The sequence below is a fragment of the Ictalurus furcatus genome, chromosome 4 (assembly GCF_023375685.1).
Source record: "Ictalurus furcatus strain D&B chromosome 4, Billie_1.0, whole genome shotgun sequence".
NCBI classification, from domain to species: Eukaryota; Metazoa; Chordata; class Actinopteri; order Siluriformes; family Ictaluridae; genus Ictalurus; species Ictalurus furcatus.
In genome coordinates, this window is record NC_071258.1 from 33114067 (window position 1) to 33136265 (window position 22199).

Below are 22199 nucleotides of genomic sequence, written 5' to 3' on the forward strand. Positions count from 1 at the left end.
GTAAAAACTGCTATACAAATAAAGCTGAATTGGATTTAATTGAATTTTATAACTTAATGAGTTTGTGCCTTGAACTAATCCCCTGAGGGTTCTGGTTTGGACTGTAAAGACAAGACCCCTTGACATGACCATGTTATAAGAACCATCAGTTGACTGAAGAGGGACCCTTGAGCCTACAGGTGGAATGTGTGTGGGCGTATGTTTGCGAGGTGGTTTGTAGGGCGAAATATTGTTATATTGTTCATACTGACACCTAAATTAAGCAATACTCACACATAAATACACACCCACATCACACATTATTATTATTATTATTATTATTATTATTATTATTATTATTATTACTATTATTATCTTTATATTTGACTAAATAAAAGCACTCAGTGTCAAAATTGGAATAACTTTATTATATAAATTTTAATTATAAACAGTGAAAACAGTTCACATGAAATTTAAGTGTAATCATACAATTGATTAAATATTAACTAGCATTATTTTATCATTCCCATGTATACACTCTGGGGGTGTCTAAACGTACCATTCATAATTTTTAATCACTTAATATTGAAAAACATCACTCATGTACATTGTTTCATTATAAATGAAAATTAAGCTATTGTGTTTTCCCCATGAGGAATTTCTTGGTGTTCTTTTCTGGTCTGAGTAAAATAATGTAACATTTTGGGGCAAATATACATATAAGAACACCAAAACTAGAAGCTAGGATGGCAAAAATTTCTACAGCAACACTGTACTTTCCTGGCGAGCTGATGTATGCTGGAACAAACGTGATCCACACAGCACAGAAGATCAACATGCTGAAAGTGATGAATTTGGCCTCATTAAAATTGTCTGGAAGCTTCCGGGCAAAGAAGGCCAGAAGGAAGCAGATGGCAGCTAACAGTCCAATGTAGCCCAAAACCAGAGAAAATCCTGTCACTGACCCCACCATGCACTCTAAGATGATCTTTGACCCTTGAATGCTTAAGTTGCGGTGAGGAAAGGGGGGGCTGAAGGACAACCATACAGCACAGATAATCACCTGAATACAGGTAAAGAACAGAACACTTCCTCTTTGCTGGCCTGGTCCAAACCACTTCATAAGTGCTGCAGATCCAGGTCTAGCTGAACGAAATGCAACCAGAACCACAATGGTTTTGACCAGGATGCATGAGATGCAGAGAACAAAACTGATCCCGAATGCTGCTTGCTGTAGCCTGCATGACCATAATGAGGGCTGACCCACAAACACCAGTGAGCACAGGAAGCAGAGTTTGAGTGACAGCAAGAGCAGGAAGCTGAGCTCAGAGTTGTTGGCCTTGACGATAGGAGTCTGCCTGTAGTACACAAAAACCACACCCACAGCTGCTGTCATCATGGCACCACACACAGCAACAGTCGTCAGAGTGATGCCCATTGTCTCGTTGAAGGAGAGGTACTCAACCTCACGTGGTACACATGCAGTCCTGAGACTGTTGGACCAGAATTCTGGGGGGCAACGATAACATTGTAGTGAGCCTGTAAAAGAGATTTTAAAAAACATTCAGTTTGGTCCCAGAATCCAGAATTCAACTGCAGTGTGGTAAAAATGAAAATTCTATTCTATATAATTATTTAATAGAATGTTAGAAGTTGCATGGCAATGAGAGAAATAGCAATAAAACTGTATCCTGGATTTTACTGGACACAGATGGCATTTGACTTGTTGTACCCTTCTGTGTATCATGATGTAAACAGTACTTGTTTTTATGGTCTTGATTGAAGTGTTAATTGAAAGGACATTTGATAACCTGTGACATTGCTGAATTCGCCTTCAGCACAGGGCAGGCAGTCAAAGCAGCAAACTGGCAGGCCCTTCCTTATAGCTTTGCGTGTCCCATGGGGGCATTCAGCAGTGCACACAGACACAGGCACCTATAATTAGCAGAGATTAAGAAAATGTGTGATTAGACAAAAGGCTTTATGTAAAAGCTGGAGCAAGTACTGTATTTGAATAAAAGATGAAAATGCCTGAAAATGAAAAAATGAAATGTGGAATGCTGGAAGTATTTACACCAAATAATTGTTAAAAGATTAAGTAATATATACAGCATATAAGACATGATCTTGCGTGGTGCAGAGACATGAGTCCATCACAGGGAAACACACACACTGTAACCAGAGCTTAGGATCAACCCTCCTGGAGCAGTGAATGACCAACACTGCCTGCTTCGCCCAACTGAAATCTAAATCTGAAACTAAACTATACTAAAGTATATACCAAAACTACCAGTGTATTTTCTAAATATTTCAGATAAGGGAAGCAAAGTTGCTAATTATTTCTTGACTCTTGGCTAAAATCATATGGTTATATTGTTTATATTTTTCTATTAATCTTAGTTACCTTGTTTGAGTTTCCTGGCCAGCTGATGGCAGATTCATTAATGATGAGGTTAGAACCCTCCAGTCGGCCAATGAGGACATACTGCAAGGTTCCTCCAGGACCTCTCTGCCAATTAACTATGTCATAGACAGCTGGAGTCTCCCCATCTTGAAAATAAAACTTCTCTCCCAGCTGAGTTGTGAAGTTCACCATCTTAAGGTGCTCTAAGAGCTAGAAGAACAGGAGGAAGGTGAGTTAGAAGTACTGCTGCATTTTGGCTAGCATAAAATCCATCCATCCATCCATCCATCTATTTTCTGTACCGCTTATCCTATACAGGGTCGCGGGGATCCTGGAGCCTATCCCAGGGGGCACGGGGCACCCTGGACGAGGTGCCAATACATTACAGGGCACAATCACACACACATTCACACACCCATTCATACACTACGGACACTGTGGAAATGCAAACCAGCCTACCATGCATGTCTGGACTGGGGGAGGAAACCGGAGTACCCGGAAGAAAAATAAAAAAGTGTTTAAGTTTAGTTTTAGGACTTCTTCTTTATGATTATGCATTAACTTATAGGTTTTATTTAATTATTAAATTATTTTTTATATTTTTGACATCAAGAATAATAAAATGAATCATTAACCATTTTTATTTCAGTAGAAATTTGCACATATGAATTTAATCCATTTATACCACAGCATTGTTGAATCTTTGAATCAGATTGGTCAGAAGGTGTGCGACACTAGTGCTCATTCACAGGGACAGTCGGTTCAAATAATATAAGCCTAATACCATGGATAAAATAAAAATATTTAACAAAGAACAGCATATAATTGCTTGTTCGGTGGCACTTTTTGTAATAAGATATAACTGTCAGTAAGTTTTCGGCCAGAGGAAAGTGTTCAGGAAAGATGAGTTTCTGGTTTCTCTTGAACATGAAAAGCTGTGTTTTTGTCCAATTAACTCTAAGAGAGAGGAATAAAAAAAACATATAATAAGAGATAAGAAATAAGAGATAATAGGAACTAACTTGTCTTACGGTTGCACAGCATTAAATATAATAATAAATGGTTAAAAAGCATAATGTGTCTTTTAAATATTAGATTAAAAATTGTCATCTTTGGCTGTGGTATGCAAAGAATGAAACACTTTGGTGAGTACTGTTACAGGAAAACAACCCAATGTGGCATCACATGACCCCGTTGTGGATTATTTTCAATTATCACTGTGTACAAAGTTTCAGCAGAACATGGAGGCCATTATTTAAAAGGCTCATCAAAGGCTCTATGTTTTGAGAAAAATAAACTCCTTTTGTGTCCAAAGATCTACATTGAAAACCTTTTATAGCACTTTTATTGAGAGTATCTTGTGTTTTACATGTTGGTTTTCATCACTTTCTCTCAAGAGTAACAATCGTCTGCAAACCACAGTTAGGAACTGTTTAATAATTACTGGTGTGCTTCTGCACAGTTTAACTAAGTATTATGAGCAGCAAGTTGTAAAGAAGGCTCGGGATTATCAGGTGTATGGCCAATCACTACAAGTTTACCTTTGTGCCAGAGGCTATCCATCTATGCAACTTGAAATGTTCAAGTGATTCTTAATTGAGTCTTAATTTATGTTATTTAGTAGGTATTTATGAGTAACTGAATTTATATTGAAGCATGCTGCATTATGTTGTACCTATGTTTTAATATGGTTTATCATGTGTGTGTATGTTTAGACATGTCGGTTGTGTGTTGTATTAAGCCCTACTGATAATTGCCCTTTGTGGGATTACTATAGTTGTAAATGAAACTAAACTACATTCACTAGTATTATAAACAAAGCATTATAAATAAAATAGTAATTGTGGTGGTGGGGTTGGGGTCAAGTGTCAGCTGTGGATGGAGAGGAGGTAGGTTGAGCCAGAGGGTAAAGCATTATGATTCTCACCTGTGTCTTATTGCTAGCAGGTTATTTATTTGCGTCTCTTTGTGCCTTCAGGAGGCCGGTAACCCAAGAGTAATATACGGTAATATAAATCCAGAATGATACAGTTGATATAAAATGTTGAGAGAAAAAACAGCATTACCTGTTGTGTAGTGATGATGTCTGGTGATGAGCAGCCTGGGGTCACCGTGGGGTCAGAACTGTTAGGTGCAGTGCAGGCCAGCAGAGAGTGGAGTGCATATGCAGCTGCATAAACAGCCAGATACACATTATAAGTGGTTCTTAAGTTGGAGACATCTGTAACACCATTCTGTACCCCTTCCAGACTCTCCTTCCCACTGCATGGGGGTAAGCCACTCTGAGATGCTACCATGTTGTTCTGCACTGGGCTGCAGCCAAACGTCCTCTCCCATAACACTCTCAGTATTGTGTCTTGAGGATAGCGAGAGGGATGGAGTTCTTGTAGGTGTTTCTCAAGTCCGGGAATAGGTGCACTCCTAACAGCCACTCCCAGTGTGCCTTGAGTAATGGTGTAGAGTGCAACGTTGCTCAATAGATGACTACTGGTACTCCAAATCTCACTGGCAAGGAACTGTCGGTCTGTCACGTTTCTGCGAACCAGCTCAGTGAGGAACACTTCCAAGTCCATATCCCACACAAATACCATGATCACACGAGCAGATGAGCTTTGCACCACCGTCACGGCATGATCCACATCTTTTGCCAATCGCTCACGGAAGATAGTACTGACAAAAGCTAGGCAGATGCCGGTACCTTTTGTTTCCTCCATAAACGCCTGCACTGCCTGGAGCCCATAGTCATTTTCCTCCACCACAGCACCAACCCAGGTCCAACCGAACCGTTTGGCCATCTGGGCCATGGTACGAGCCTGATACATGTCACTGGGGATGGTGCGAAAGAAATTGGGATACTTTCGTTTGTTACTGAGACACACACATGTAGCCAGGTAGCTGATCTGAGGGATAAACAGAAGATATTCCCAACATACTTGAATATGATGATCAAAACTATCAACAAAATCAGTATATTTAGCTCACTGAGAAGATAAAATTGTTAAAATACATCATATTCTCGGACAATCTTGAAAATCAGAGACTTAACACAGTGCCAACCTATATTTATAATGCTATGTATGCATATTTAGATAGATAGATATACAGTATCTCACAAAAGTGAGTACAACCCTCACATTTTTGTAAATATTTGATTATATCTTTTCATGTGAGAACACTGAAGAAATGACACTTTGCTACAATGTAAAGTAGTGAGTGTACAGCTTGTATAACAGTGTAAATTTGCTGTCCCCTCAAAATAACTCAACACACAGCCATTAATGTCTAAACCGCTGACAACAAAACTGAGTACACCCCTAAGTGAAAATGTCCAAATTGGGCCCAAAGTGTCAATATTTTGTGTGGCCACCATTATTGTCCAGCACTGCCTTAACCCTCTTGGGCATGGAGTTCACCAGAGCTTCACAGGTTGCCACTAGAGTCCTCTTTCACTCCTCCATGATGACATCATGGAGCTGGTGGATGTTAGAGACCTTGTGCTGTGGTGGATGTTAGAGACCTTGAGCTACAACCTCCTGTTTCACAGGGGTATAAATATGAGGTAACACACAGGCCAAATTCCCTTAGTCATTCATAACAATGGGTAAGACCAATGAATATAGCTGTGATTTGTGGCAAAAGGTTGTTGAGCTTCACAAAATGGGAAGTGGCTATAAGAAAATAGCACAAGCATTGAAAATGCCCATTTCCATAATCAGGGCAATAATTAAGAAGTTCCAGTCAACTGGAAATGTTATGAATCAACCTGGAATTGGACGTGTGTCTATATCATCTTAACACACTGTGAAGAGGTTTGAATGGCCAAAAATCTCCAAGGATCACAGCTGGAGAATTGCAGAAGTTCGTTGTGTCTTGGGGTCAGAAAGTCTCCAAAACTACAATCCGAAGTCACCTACATCACCACAAGTTGTTTGGAAGGGTTTCAAGAAAAAAAGCCTCTACTCTCATCCAAAAACAAACTCGAGTGTCTTCAGTTTGCCAGACACTACTGGACCTTCAAATGGGATCGGGTTCTATGGTCAGATGAAACCAAAATAGAGCATTTTGGTAATAAACACCAGAGGTGGTTTTGGAACACACAGAGAGGTAGAAATATGGAAAAGTACCTCATGCCCACGGTTAAATATGGTGGTGGATCTTTAATGTTTTGGGGCTGTTTTTCTGCCAGAGGACCTGGACATTGTGTTAGGATACATGGCATCATGGACTCTATCAAACATCAACAGATATTAAATGAAAACCTGACTGCCTCTGCCAGGAAGCTTAAAATGGGTCGTGGTTGGATCTTCCAGCAGGACAATGATCCAAAACATACATCAAAATCAACACAAAAATGGTTTACTGACCACAAAATCAAGGTCCTGCCATGACCATCCCAGTCCCCTGACTTAAAACCCATAGAAAACCTGTGAGATGAACTGAAGAGGAGAGTCCACCAGCGTGGACCTTGAAATTTGAAGGATCTGGAGAGATTCTTTATGGAGGAACGTTCTCAGATCCCTTGCCATGTATTCTCCAACCTCATCATCATTATAGGAGAAGACTCAGAGCTGTTATCTTAGCAAAGAGAGGCAGCACAAAGTGTTGACTAAAAGGATGGCAATAATTGTTGCACACCTATATTTAAGAAAGATTTTTTTATACCTATATTTTGTTTCATATCCATAAAAGCAGAGTATTTTTTTTAACAAAACATCAAAAGGTTTAACAATAAATTCCATTTTTCACAGTCTTCTTTACTCATATTTACACAGGGTGCCAATAATACTAGAGGGCACTATATCTCTCTATACAGTAGCTCACTGTCTATTTTATCACCCTGCTCAGCATGGCACTCACCATTGGTACATGCAGTGGACTCAGAACTCTGGACAGAATCATACACTGTGTAGAAGTAGAGTCTCCAATGATAATTTTGCTAGACCGGGTGGTCTCACAGGTGCCGTTCCCTCCACTGATGATGGACATCACTGATCTCAGGCTATGAGGATAACGCGAGCAACTATCCATGATACGGTAGCCCAGTCGAACCCCCGGCAGCAAAGAAGGGTTTCTGTTAATCTCCTCCACAGCAAAGACAACAGCCTGAGCCCACTGCACAGGACTCTCCTGAAATCTGAGCAGACAAGGATAGGGAGTTAACAGTTGACTGACATACAACCCTGCAATTTTTGATACAGTAAAACAAAACACACACACACACACACACACACACACTGTGTGTGTGTTTTTGCTTTTCTTTTGCAGTAAAACCCAGCAGCCTTCATATTTTTTTTTGTCTGAGAATTGGTCTGTTCGGCCTATATATGTTATATTGATGTTTATAATATTTCTTCACTGACATTCTGTAACATTAAATTTTTTGCTGGAAAAATAAAGTTTAAGACATATAAGATATTTTTCTACAGACTAAATAAATAATGCAGAAGTCATCAAATAAACACCTATATAATACTGAACACGTTAAAAAACACAAATCTCATAAGTTGTTATGTATTTTATTTATCTTAATACCTGTTCAAATATAATTAAAAAGAAACCAATAATGTTTCATTTTAGAGAAAATGACCAGTTAGTTTGTTAAAGCTTGTTATGCTATATAGACTTATTATGGTGTTGATTTAAAAAAAAAAAAAAAAAAAAACCAATGATAACCAATTACAGAACAAAAAGCTCGAGAGGGCTCGCGCTGCTGCTGTCTGAATGTACATGAAAGTAAAGAAAATACAAGAATCATATAAAGCAAGCAAACAATCTTATCACCTATATTTGCATAGTATATCATCGTAAAATTATAGAAAAAATTAAAGATAACAAAACACAAAATAAATTTGATCGTGGGTATATTAGAGTAATAAAAAAATGTCTGAATTGCCAAATAAAACAGTGCACTAGGAATGATGTCCACTACAGTACAGAGGTTAAAACAACGCATGATTGCGCACATCTCGCGCGCTCCGTGAGCAATAGATAGTGTCCTGTAAAGGCGACCAGATGCTCATTGCGCGCGAGAATTCGTATGAACTTTGCATGTCAAATTGTGCCAGAAAAGTCACATCACTTACTATTATATACTCATAGGGAAAATGATACGATCTCATAAAAAAATAATAATAATAATAATAAAAAAAAGGTTACTAAAGCTGTACCTTTCATGCCTTCAATGATTTATCTTTTATACATTTAATATCTTTCATCTGGAAATGTGGATATCGTGTACCTTAAAAAAAAATTTTTTTTAAAGATTTAAGGCAGTCTACATAATTGGATCATAATTAAATTTTAAGGTACATTTTAAAAGACATTTACTAAAAGTGCACCACGTGTACGCTTGATGGCACTACTGAGGCATCAAGGAATGGTACATTTTAGAGAGTATATGAATGAAATTTGTTTAAACTTTTGACTCCCTGTAACAGAGATTCTCCAACAGCTTGTAGCAAGGGGCACCTTTAACTGTAACTTCAATTCTAAAGACCCCTTCAGTACAGATTTCCTAAACATTTGTCTACAACAAAATGTTGTCTATTTATTAGAGCCATAGAGCTTTCTGTTCCTGAACTTTCCAGCAGCAGAACTTTAGTTATAAGTGTACTTTTTTGTTTGTTTGTTTGTTTGTTTGAGTTATTGAAGTTTAGATTTAATTCAAGTGTTCCAGTCAAACAGGATTAATAACTAGAAAAAGTCTATAATAAATCTAATAATTTTTTTATAACAATGCAGATTTAATATGATTGGCTAATGGGGCAGATGGGATGGAGCAAGAAAAACATCACTTCATTCCTGTTCATTGTTGTGACCTTGTAAAAGTAATTTCACTTTTAAACCACTTTCATAGCTATATTGGTTCTTTCTCTCATAACAAAAACAGGTATATAAATGTAAAATAATGAAAGTTTAGCGCTCTGACATTTTGACAGTATGGCTGGCGCATAACCAGCATACTGTGTAACAATGAATTGTCCAAAGCAAGCTTTCTACTAAAATAAAAAAGAATTAATAATGATCGTGCACTGACAAATGATCCAGGTTTGCCTGTGAAGAGAAATCATAAACAGACAAAAAAGGTCAAAAATTTACTGGATCACCATTAACAGTTCATTTAAATATCTGATGACTTTGGAGAGACTCTGACAGGCAGCAACTCACTCACTCATAACAGGACTGCAGGTACGGTTCTTTAGTGAAGCTCAGGTCAAGGGCTGGTGGCAGCATGTAGAAATTGATGAGTGCGCCAATGATCACGTCTCCATCCTGAGAGAGACCCACAGTGTCGAGATGCCGTGCACGGTCCAGGTACACACATTTCTCCTGTTGAGACGTCCCCACCACAACCTCACACACTACCCATAATAATAACGCCAGAAGGAACAGGTGCACTGAAAGGACTGCGGTGGTCATGAGATCAGGTGAAGCTTCACAGCTCTGCCTTCATCTGGCTAGAGACAGTTTCTGTAGCTATTTCTAATACCCATTTAATCCTAAGAGATGGCAAGAAAAAAAATAAAACATGTACTAAATTGTTCTCAGGTGTTCCAAATCACACCTCCTTTCCCCAGGTTAGAAATTAGAGATAATTGTCTAACAATTAGGAATTAGCGCACAGCTGAGTGAGCGGTGATGCTGAATGGTAAAGTTAGTTTCATTCAGGTGTTTCTGAACAATGGCACTCCAACAGTACACTTAAGTATTAAGGGTACAAGCTTTGAATGTCACATCAAAAAGAGGCCCAACCACACCTTCTTAATCAAGTCAGAATCAGAGTATGGAGTCAGAGTTAGTAGAACATTTTCTTCGAATATACTCCAAGCATCTTGAGTTTGTGTCACTGTAATGTTAAATCCATCCATCCATCTTCTATATCGCTTAATCCTTTTTCAGGGTCACGGGGAAACCTGGAGCCTATCCCAGGGAGCATCGGGCACGGGGGATAGGCTGGTACACCTGGGTGTACCTGGACAGGGTGCCAATCCATCGCAGGGCACAATCATGTAATGTTAAATGTAAATTTTAAAAAACATATATTAATCGCAATTATTAATCATTTATATGGAGAAAAATAGAAAATGGTATTCAATGTTCTGAACGGTTTAACGCTCTAAATGGCTTAATGCTCTAAATGGTTTAGAGTATATACTACACCTATTACTTTGACTGTTCCTTAAATGTATGTATTTTTATTCAGAAAACAAATTCGATAGCTTATAAAAAGTGTTGCTCCAAAAAAAAAATAATATGCTATTGAATATCTTTTAATGAAATGAATTAAAATCTAGTAAGAGTTAAACTTGGAAAATGAAGAGTATTGTGTGTCCTAGGGAAGACTGATCATGTTATATCATATGTTTAAAATAAAGGTGTAGACCATTTAAAAGCGAGTACTTTTTTTTTTTTCGATGAACATTTAAATTTGCCAAGTTGAGAGGTGTAGTATATTCTTGAGACAGTGCATCATATTGCACTACTTACTTTGAAGCAATAATGTTGACCATTCAGAAGCTACTGATTTTTTTTTTTTTAAATCAAGAATTCTATTAAAATTCGATACCTCACAGAAATGATAGCTGTAGTGTATTCTAGAGAAGGTGCTTCATAGTGTAAAAGTTGTTTTGGAGCAATAATGCAGACTGGTCAAAGCTATTTTGTCATCATCTAATAATATTTTATCAGATCAGTTTTGCTGGACATGCTGTCAGTATAAAAGGTGTCTTTTAAGCAGCATTTCATTATAATGCCTGTATGAACTTTCAGGGAGAATTTCTAATGATGAAGAATGATCATTGCTCAGGCAATGAATGTTGATATTTTTTTTAATTAATTCAATGATTTCTTTTTTGAAGACCAAACAGAGATATGCTGCCCTGTGAACAGAACAGTCTGTGGGGGCTATATGGATCAGTGGCTCTATACTGTAAATAAATTAATAATGAAATGCGCGTGCAATTCTGTGTACTTCTTTCACATGCAAAGACTGAGAAATAGAAGAAGAATGGATCTCGCTTGTCCGGTGCCTGAACTTTTATGTGGGTTTTGAGTTGTAGTCGTATGGTTCCTGTCAAAGTTTATTCCTCATGTCATCTCTGGGAGTTTTTTTTTTTTTCTCCACTGTCATCTCTGGATTGTTATTAGAGATCTAAATCGACATTCTGTAAAGCTTTTGGACAATGTTTATTGTTAAGGGCAGTAGACAAATACATTTTCAGCTGTGGTGAGCAGAAAAACATCTCAGTAGATGCTGAAAATTGAGGTGGATGGGTTACAATATCAGAAAACCCGAGAGAACATTAGTTCCTGAAATACTCAAAGCAGCCTGTCTGGAATCAAAATCCATGCCACAATCAAAGTCAGTGAGATCACATTTCCCCATATTCTGTTGTTTGATGTGAACATTAGTACTCATTAGAACATTAGAGCGTAACCTCTTGATCTGTATCTGCATGATTTTATAAACTGATCTACTGCTACTTTTATAACAAAGAGGACACAAAATTGTGGGATAGGATCCATGTGCAAGAGGTTTAATGCGTACAATGTCTACAATCCAAAAATCAGTAACCAAAGAGAGTTCCATGTCATACACAAAATAAGCTTGGTAATAAACAGTCCAAAGTGCAAAACTATAATTCTAGCCAAAGAATACATGCCAGAGTAGGTACACAGAATATCTGATGCAAACCAGAACAAGGGCAGAAAAATTAGAAAAGCATGTCAGGGTCATCAACAGAGATCAATCAGAATACCTACTGTCAATTTCATATGCTTTTGTAAATAACACAAAGACTGACCCTGGGCTGATACCTTGTTGTTGGTAGACTAGCGTATAAGTCCCTGGGAACTTGAGAACTATGCCGGGGGTAGGTCTAACCAGACAGGTCTTGAGGAAGGGGCCAGACTAAGCTCTACTCCTGGTCCTCCAGGTTGGGGGTTAGGCATTGGGCCAACAACCCCAACCTGTAAAAAAAATCTGTCTGGTTACATAAACAGTGACAAAGGAACTTGATGTGGAAAGCCTAGGAGTGGAGGGTTCCTTGCCAAAAGGAAGTATCATGTGCCACAGAGATAGCCAGAAGGAAGCTGTGACACTGACCACCCTTTTGTTGACTAGGAAAACTCTCAACATTGGCACTTGGAACATTATATGAACATACAAGACGGGCACGGTGGCACAAGTGTTATTGAAATTAAGAAGTACAAGCTGGCCATACTTAGACTGTGTGAGACAAGGTGGACACAGTCAGGACAGAAGAGACTGAGTACAGGATGATGTGTTTCACAAAGCGGCCATAGCTTTGATGTTAGGAGAGGAAGCACAGGGGACACGTATAGGATGGAAGGCAAAAAGATCAAGATTGATGACATAATTTTTCACAACAACGAAGGTCACAAGATAAACATGGTGCTAGGCTATGCACCAACCAATGACAGCAGTGAAAATGACAAGGAATAAGAGTTTCTTGAGCATGGTGCACACATAACTGATAAAAAGATTAAAATATCATAGATGTAGATGATGATGAAGTTCAAGAACTCTCACAGGATCTCATTTACAAAGAAAATGTCTATAGTCATAACTACAGAAAATGTTTACTTTCAAGTTGTTGCTAAAGGTGGTTGTGTATGTTTTATAAGTTGTACTTATTTCTTCCCATCCGATTTTTGAATGTTGGTTAACTTTTTGGAAAAAATCACTACATATTTAGTGCTGAGGACCACACAATTGGTATTTAGGCCCTGATAAATACCTCCAATTATTTATATGAATATTACATAACATATATGATTTGTTACCTATTTGTGCAATTTTGTGTACATACTATTATGCATTTTTCAAGTGATGTTGTAACTGTGGGTCTGAGAAAGGCTCTATATAATTAGCAAGAAATATTAATATTTTAGTATTATTATTATTACTATTATTATTATTATTATTACATTTGACTTACATTTAAAAGCCCCTCACTGGAATGTTGTTATTACATAAACTGCAATTAGAAACAGTAGAAACACCTCACAAGAACTTTATGCAGAGGAAAACAAATGATTTATTAAATATTAACAACCAGAATTTTGCCATTTCCATCAATCCTCTGTGGAGGTATCTAAAAGTAACATTCATAGTATTTGGTAACTTGATTTTGGGCAAAGAAGACAGACGGAGATATGATTTTATTTTATTTTTTCATTATTGATGAGAAAACAGGAACTGTCACACTGCAGATGCTGTTGAAATCTGTTCTCTATTGTGTTTTCGCCATGAGGAATTTCTTGGTGTTGTTTTCTGGCTTAAGTAAAATAATGTAACATTTTGGGGCAAATATACATATCAGGAGACCAAAACTAGAAGCCAGGATGGCAAATATCTCTACAGCGACACTGTACTTCCCAGGAGAGCTGACATATGCTGGAACAAACGTGATCCACACAGCACAGAAGATCAACATGCTGAAAGTGATAAATTTGGCCTCATTAAAATTGTCTGGAAGCTTCCGGGCAAAGAAGGCCAGAAGGAAGCAGATGGCAGCTAACAGTCCAATGTAGCCCAAAACCAGAGAAAATCCTGTCACTGACCCCACCATGCACTCTAAGATGATCTTTGACCCTTGAATGCTTAAGTTGCGATGAGGAAAGGGGGGGCTGAGGGACAACCATACAGCACAGATAATCACCTGAATACAGGTAAAGAACAGAACACTTCCTCTTTGCTGGCCTGGTCCAAACCACTTCATAAGTGCTGCAGATCCAGGTCTAGCTGAACGAAATGCAACCAGAACCACAATGGTTTTGACCAGGATGCATGAGATGCAGAGAACAAAACTGATCCCGAACGCTGCTTGCTGTAGTCTGCATGACCATAATGAGGGCTGACCCACAAACACCAGTGAGCACAGGAAGCAGAGTTTGAGTGACAGCAAGAGCAGGAAGCTGAGCTCAGAGTTGTTGGCCTTGACGATAGGAGTCTGCCTGTAGTACACAAAAACCACACCCACAGCTGCTGTCATCATGGCACCACACAAAGCGACAGTCGTCAGAGTGATGCCCATTGTCTCGTTGAAGGCGAGGTACTCAACCTCACGTGGTACACATGCAGTCCTTAGACTGTTGGACCAGAATTCTGTGGGGCAACGATAACATTCTAGTGAGCCTGTAAAAGAAATTTAAAAAAAACAAAAAAGCATTCAGTTTGGTCTCTAGCTTAACCCTAACCCTTCACAATACTAAGGTCTTCAGAATACTAAGAGTACTATGTGATTTCCAGGAGCAGGGTTGGGTATGACAGTTATTAGATTAGACAGATATAATGTGCATTTGAGATCCGCATGTGAATATTGTCCTGTAGACTACAGGAATGAATTTAAGTTCTTTGAGGCATTGATTAAGTATAAAATAAAACATGGTGCGTTTGTGTGATGCGCCCAGATCAAAGCAGAGTTACTATCGCTACCCCAACATTGATGATTTTCCTAGAACAGCACATCCCAAAGTGTTATATTCCTCTTATACAACACCTATTGACAACATTTTTATTTATTTATTAAAGCGCATAATATTTTTATCCATAAGAGTTATGAGTAATGTTGGGAACATCTGAGAACCAATTCCCATTATCCTAATATCCGATCAACAAAACTATTGCCACAGTTTTACCTCAGACTGTTACAAATCAATGAGACTAGAGGCTCCTTTAATCAATCTGAAATCTCCTTATAGATATATTCACCATATCAATGATTATACATTTATTTTTAATAACTTTATGTGTAGCATCTACCATATAAGTTATTTTGTAAGTTGTTACTATAGAAATGAAAACATATTATAATGAGCAAACTAATATAAACCTATGATTTGGTCTGCTGCCAGAACTACTGTCTGAACTACTGTTATAGAAAATTAATTAACATCTTCTGACCAATAAGAATTGTGAATTCAACAGTTACTATTTTAAATGCCATTATTCTATAGAACGTTAGGGAACAGGATTAGTAATAAATTATTGCCTGATTTTTTACATAAATGGCATTTTTAACCCTTTAGTTTCAGATGGTGCAAACAGTACTTGTTTTTGGATGCTTAATTGAAGTGTTAATTGAAGGGACTTTGACCTGTGACATTGCTGAATTCTCCTTCAGCGCAAGTCAGACAGTCAAAGCAGCAAACTGGCAGGCCCTTCTTTATAACTTTGCGTGTGCCTTGGGGGCATTCATCAGTGCACACAGACACAGGCACCTAAAATGATCAGAGACAAAAGGGCATTTAGAACTCAAGTCAAAATTGTCTGCATTTTAGATTTTATGATGCAATTTAACCCTCAGTGGTCTGTGCATATTTTTGCCTGTTTAATAGTCAATAACAATTTTCTAGTTTGTCGGCACACACACACACACACACACACACACACACACACACACACATATATATATATATATATATATATATATATATATATATATATATATATATATATATATATATATATATATATATATGCATTTTCACCACCTCTACGTGTATATAAAGTATATAGATATTGAGTGTATGTGTGAAGGTGTGAATAAAAACACCACAGAGACGTTAACCAGAGCTCAGGATGAAACCCCAGAACCTCGAGTTGTGAAGGAGCAGCACTATCTGCTTTGCCACTGTGGCAGAGCTAAAACTAAACTAATATCGACTAATATCGATCTATATTCTACTAAAGTATGTACTAAAAATATTTCTTCCAATATTTAAGGTCATAGGCTCAATATTACCAATTAGCTCTTGGCTCTTGGCTAAACTCATATGGATATATTACCGATATTTATGCATTAATCTTACATAGTTACCTTGTTTGAGTTTCCTGGCCAGCTGATGGCAGATTCATTAAGGATGAGGTTAGAACCCTCCAGTCGGCCAATGAGGACATACTGCAAGGTTCCTCCAGGACCTCTCTGCCAATTCACTATGTCATAGACAGCTGGAGTCTCCCCATCTTGAAAATAAAACTTCTCTCCCAGCTGTGTTGTGAAGTTCACCAGCTTAAGCTGCTCTAAGAGCTAGAAGAACAGGTTTATGTTTATGATTATGTATTAACGATTTTTTTTATGTTAGCTTTATTTAATTATTAAATAATATTGATATTTTTGACATCGAGAGTAATATTATAAAATGACAAGAGTTATAATATTAATCATTAATAATGTCTTATTAACTTTAAGAGAGAGAGAAAAGACAGGCTGGAGAGGGGGGGATCTATGTAAAGTAATGTACAGTAAGTGATAACAGAAACTAACTTGTGGATGTTAAACAATAATAATGTAACTATAAATGGTTTTTAAGAAGTGATGTTCTTTCGATAATAGATTGAAAATTGTAAACTTAGGAAAATTGCTGTTGTATGAGAAGAATAAAATATTTTGGAGAATATTGTTACAGGAAAAAAATCCCATTTGGCGTTACACGATCCAGTGGTGGATTATTTTACATACAGTAATTATTACAAACAGCCAGTTATAACCCAGATGTGTTTTATTCCTTAAATACTCAGTTCAATGTTTAAATTAAACTAGAAGTTCAAGTATCACTGAATACATTTACCATTATTATAAATGAAGCATTTTAAATAAAATAGTAATATAAATTCAGAATGCTGCAGATGATTTTTTTTTTTTTTTTAAATGTGATTTTTTTTAAAAAAAACAGCATTACCTGTTGTGTAGTGATGATGTCTGGAGATAAGCAGCCTGGGGTCACTGTGGGGTCAGAACTGTTAGGTGCAGTGCAGGACAGCAGAGAGTGGAGTGCATATGCAGCTGCATAAACAGCCAGATACACATTATAAGTGGCTCTTAAGTTGGAGACATCTGTAACACTATTCTGAACCCCCTTTAGGCTCTCCTTCCCACTGCACGGTGGTAAGCCACTCTGAGATGCTACCATGTTGTTCTGCACTGGGCTGCAGCCAAACGTCCTCTCCCATAACTCTCTCAGTATTGTGTCTCGAGGATAGCGGGAGGGATGGAGCTCTTGTAGGTGTTTCTCAAATCCAGGAATGGGTGCACTCCTAACAGCCACTCCCAGTGTGCCTTGAGCAATGGTGTAGAGCTCAGGGTTGCTCAAGAGAAGGCTACTGGTACTCCAAACCTCACTGGCAAGGAACTGTCGGTCTGTCACGTTTCTGCGAACTAGCTCAGTGAGGAACACTTCCACATCCATATCCCACACAAATACGATAATCACACGAGCAGATGAGCTTTGCACCAACTTTATTGCACGGTCGACATCTTTTGCCAATCTCTCACGGAAGATAGTACTGACAAAAGCTAGGCAGATGCCGGTACCTTTTGTTTCCTCCTTAAACGATTGCAATGCCTGGAGCCCATAGTCATTTTCTTCCACCACAGCACCAACCCAGGTCCAACCGAACCGTTTGGCCATCTGGGCCATCGTGCGAGCCTGATACATGTCACTGGAGATGGTGCGAAAGAAATTGGGATATTCTCGTCTGTTACTGAGACACACACATGTAGCCAGGTAGCTGATCTGAGGGATAAACAGAAGATATTCCCAACATTCTTGAACATGATGATAAACACTATATGGCCAAAAGTATGCAGACACCTGATCATCACACTCACATGTGCTTGTTGAACATCCCACTCCAGATTTCATCCCCTTTTGCTGCTGTTATAACTTTCACTCTTCTGGGAAGGCTTTCCACTAGATTTTGGAATGTGGCTGTGGGGATCTGTCCATTCAGCCACAAGAGAGTTAGTGAGGTCAGGCACTGATGTCAGGCAAGTAGACCTGCCATGTACTTGGCATTCCAATTCAACCAAAAGGTGTTCAATGGTGTTGAGGTCAGAGCTCTGTGCAGGCAACTCAAGTTCTTCCACACCAACCTTCAATTATCACATCTTCATGGACCTCACTTTGTCCACAGGAGCTTTGACATGCTGAAACATTACATTAGTTCCAGGGAAGGGGAATCTTAAAGACATTATACACAAATCTATGCTTCAAACTTTGCAGCAGCAGTTTGGGGAAGAACCACATATCGGTGGGATGGTCAGGTGTCCACATACTTTTGGCCATATAGTGCACCTAGGTCACTGACACTGACACACAAAGTAAAATAGTTCCAATACATCATATTCTCTGATATACTGTATATTTATTCTTAACATTGCATATCTGTACATCTTCTGTGCTGTATACCCGATATTCATATGATAAAATATTTTGAAAATCAGAGAATTCACTGAAATCTGAGTTTTCATTTCATTCAGACATTTTCTCTACATGCTTTTTTTCTGCTCTCAAAAATTTGGAACCACATGATTATCATTTTACTGCCCTTTGGTGTGAGTAAATTAAAATTAAAATAAATAAATGAATAAATAAATAAATAAATAAATAAACAATATGAATTGTTCTGGAGGTCATCAGTGATGTGCCAATTAATCTAAACATTTAATCATCTGATCGCTGTCTAATCATCTGCATTCCTTACAGTACCATACCCTACCCTTTATTCATACTCAGCTTCCTATAGCAAACTTTTTTCACCTCTTTAACTGTTAAACTTCACAAACTTCCAAGTAAGATTTACTTCCTGAATGTGAACAATGTTATTCTAGCTATTTACTGGAGGCATAGCACTTTTATTACTGCTAAAAATTTCCAGCAACAGAATACACTGGGATTATTTAAAGGCTGCATTGTTCAGTTTTTGAGGTTTGGATTGAACCCAATCAATTGAAGTGGCCAGTCAAATACCTCTAAGATCTAAATAATACATTTGATACCTGGTAGTGATGGCTTGTTATTTCCACCTCTGTAACAAAATGATAAAATTGTGGATGCCTGGTAATGCTTCCTGAGCCCCACTTTCAGACACGTGATATTAGAATGCTTATATATTGCTCTATACAGTGGCACATTGCATATTTAATCTCCATACTCAAAATGACACTCACCATTGGTACACGCAGTGTGCTTAGAACTCTGGACAGAATCATACACTGTGTGGAAGCAGAGTCTCCAATGATAAGTTTGGCAGGTCGGGTGGTCTCACAAGTGCCATTTCCTCCACTGATCATGGACATGACCGCTCTCAGGCTATGAGGATAGCGCGAGCAGCTGTCCATGACACGGTAGCCCAGTCGAACCCCCGGGAGCAAAAAAGGATTTCTGTTAATTTCCTCCACAGCAAAGACAAGAGCCTGAGCCCACTGCACAGGACTCTCCTGAAATCTGAGCAGACAAGCAAAGAGAGTTAATAGCTGGATTATATAAACCCCTGCAGCGTTTGATACACATAGCATGTCGATCAATAAAATAAAAGTGGGTACATACACAAACACAGAAACCTACAAGAAAAAAAGGAGAGATAGGGTAAATATTTGCAAACCGGGATAAAGAGGGATAAAGGATAGAGTAAAGTGGAACACTTCAAATTTAACCTCTGTATATTAAAGTGTACTTCACTGATCTAAATTCATCCTTAGTAAAGCATTAAACTGATCAAGTAATTTATAAAGGTTTTTTTTTAGGGTCATGCACTTTTTAAAAATTATATGCCATTTTTAAAATAATTAGTTAGATTAATCATTACAGAGTATTAATGGATATAGTCTTATTATCATCATAATCATCATATCACACAATAACACAATTAAATCAGTTGTGTTTCAAGAGAATGACCTATGCTCTACAGAAGAGTATTTAACTCTCTCTCTCTCTCTCTCTCTCTCTCTCTCTCTCTCTCTCTATATATATATATATATATATATATATATATATATATATATATATATATATATATATACACACACACAGAGAGAGAGAGAGAGAGAGAGAGAGATAAAATACTATTATTTAGGTTGGTCATTACTTAAACATATAGAAGCAAGAAGACAAGATTTTCTCATGCTAGTGTTTTAAAAAATAAAACAGTATAGTAATGTACTGTAGTTTGTTGTTTATACAGTTTCAAATGCCTGTGTGTTGTTTTTTTATGATGGTAATAGTGAATATATTATCCATATATGTATTACGGTGTTACTGAACCAAACCAGTAACAACCAAAATAACAACCAACTACAGCAAAAAAAGCTCGAGAGGGCTCGCTCTGCCGCTGTCTGAATGGACATGAAAGAAAATAAATGAACTGTCTAAAACTGCATATAAAACAAGCAAAGAAGGTTAAATTCCACAGACCCCCTCAGTACAGATTTCATAAACATTATTTGTCTTCAACAATATATTGCCTATTTATTAGAGCCAATGAGCTTTCTGTTCCTAAATGTTCCATCAACACAACATTATTTATATGTATACTGTTTTTGATTCATTGAGATTTAGATATAAATAAGATTAAATGTTTCAGACAAACAGGCTATATGAAGTCGATAATAAATGTAATAATGTTAATATCAGACCAGATTTAACATGACTGGCTAGTGAGGCAGATGGGATGAATCAGGAGGGGAAAAAAAACTGGCACGTTTTAGCCCTGAAATTTTAACAGAATGGCTGGCACATAACTAGCATATAACACTGACTTGTCTAATGCAGGTTTGCGACTAAAATGTAAAAAAAAAAAATAATAATACTAAAACATTTCATAATAATTGTGCACTGAGAAATGGTCCAGGTTTGACTGTGAAGAGAAAGCATAAACAGGCAAAAATTATATTCGTCAAAAATATCATTTTTAGTTAAGCCATTATAAGTTTAGTTAAATATTTGATTACTTTGGAGAGACACTGAGAGCCAGCAACTCACTCACTCATAACAGGGCTGCAGGTACGGTTCTTTGGTGAAGCTCATGTCCAGGGCTGGTGGCTGCATGTAGAAATTGATGAGTGCTCCAAGGACCACATCTCCATCCTGAGAGAGACCCACAGTGTCAATATGCTGTGCATGGTCCAAGTACACACATTTCTCCTCCTGAGGTGTCCCCACCACAACCTCACACACTACCCATAATAGTAATGCCAGTTGGAACAGGCTCGATGAAAGGACCGCAGCAGTCATAGGATCAAGTGAAGCGTCAATGTTCTGCCTTCCTCTGGCTGCACACAGTTTCTGGAGCTATTTCTAATACCATGAAGTCCTAAGAGATAAAAAAAAAAAAAAAGAAAAGAAAATAAACAAAAATAAAAAACATGTTACTAAAGTGTTCTGAGGTGTTCCAAATCACACCTCCTTCTCCCGGGTCCAAGAAATAGAGATAATTGCTCAACAATTAGGAATTAGGCACACAGCTGAGTCAGTGAGTGATATAGTGAGTGAGATTTAATGAGTTATTATACAAGTTGGTTTTGGATAGTAATGTTAACTATTAAGAAGCTATTGAATTTTTATTTTTTATTTTTTTTTAATAAAAATGCATTTAAAATCAGTAACACGTAACACTTCACATAAAATGAAGGATATTCTAGTGAAGGTGAACATTATCCAACATCTGAGGCAGCACTTTTAACCATTCAGAAGCTTTTGAAGTTTGCTCTGAATAAAAGTAAATAATAAATAAAATAAAATTCAGTAACAGTTAATCTTGCCAAACTAAAATGTGTAGTATATTCCTGAGAAGGTGCATAATATTATTGTTATTAATTTGTATTTGATATTTATTATTATTGTACAAATTGTTTTGGAACAATACCCTTTTTGTAAATAATTTTTTAAAAATTCTTGTTGTTTTATGCTAATATTTTATTGTGTAAAATGACCTTGCTGCTATATAAAATAAAACAAAGGTGATAGAAAGGTGTTATATATAAAATAAACATTATTATTATTATTATTATTG

The 22199-nt window shown here is 37.4% G+C and overlaps 2 protein-coding genes across 2 annotated transcripts; both read right to left on the bottom strand.

The window, feature by feature from the left end:
* Nucleotides 1-613: 613 nt before the first annotated feature.
* On the bottom strand, nucleotides 614-10293 carry LOC128607066 (extracellular calcium-sensing receptor-like). The gene is made up of 6 exons (XM_053623686.1): nucleotides 9555-10293; nucleotides 7241-7517; nucleotides 4450-5283; nucleotides 2384-2593; nucleotides 1791-1914; nucleotides 614-1518 (listed from the first exon to the last, which is right to left on the bottom strand). The coding sequence occupies exons 1-6, from the start codon at nucleotides 9800-9802 to the stop codon at nucleotides 614-616; spliced, it is 2598 nt and encodes an 865-aa protein (XP_053479661.1). The 5' UTR covers nucleotides 9803-10293.
* Nucleotides 10294-13638: 3345 nt separating this feature from the next.
* On the bottom strand, nucleotides 13639-18052 carry LOC128606296 (extracellular calcium-sensing receptor-like). Its single transcript, XM_053622332.1, has 4 exons — nucleotides 17090-18052; nucleotides 16228-16437; nucleotides 15505-15628; nucleotides 13639-14543 (listed from the first exon to the last, which is right to left on the bottom strand). The coding sequence occupies exons 1-4, from the start codon at nucleotides 18050-18052 to the stop codon at nucleotides 13639-13641; spliced, it is 2202 nt and encodes a 733-aa protein (XP_053478307.1).
* Between the last annotated feature and the right edge of the window lie 4147 nt (nucleotides 18053-22199).

Coding starts and splice junctions, on each gene's coding strand:
- LOC128607066 (XM_053623686.1), bottom strand. CDS start 9,802: ATGACCACCGCAGTCCTTTCAGTGCACCTGTTCCTTCTGGCGTTATTA. Junction 2,594..4,449: donor ACATCATCACTACACAACAG/GTAATGCTGTTT, acceptor CTGTTCTTCTAG/CTCTTAGAGCACCTTAAGAT. Junction 1,519..1,790: donor CGAATTCAGCAATGTCACAG/GTTATCAAATGT, acceptor TCTCTTTTACAG/GCTCACTACAATGTTATCGT.
- LOC128606296 (XM_053622332.1), bottom strand. CDS start 18,052: ATGAAATCTGGAGTGGGATGTTCAACAAGCACATGTGAGTGTGATGAT. Junction 15,629..16,227: donor GGCCAGGAAACTCAAACAAG/GTAACTATGTAA, acceptor TGATCATTTTAG/GTGCCTGTGTCTGTGTGCAC. Junction 14,544..15,504: donor AGAATTCAGCAATGTCACAG/GTCAAAGTCCCT, acceptor TTTCTTTTACAG/GCTCACTAGAATGTTATCGT.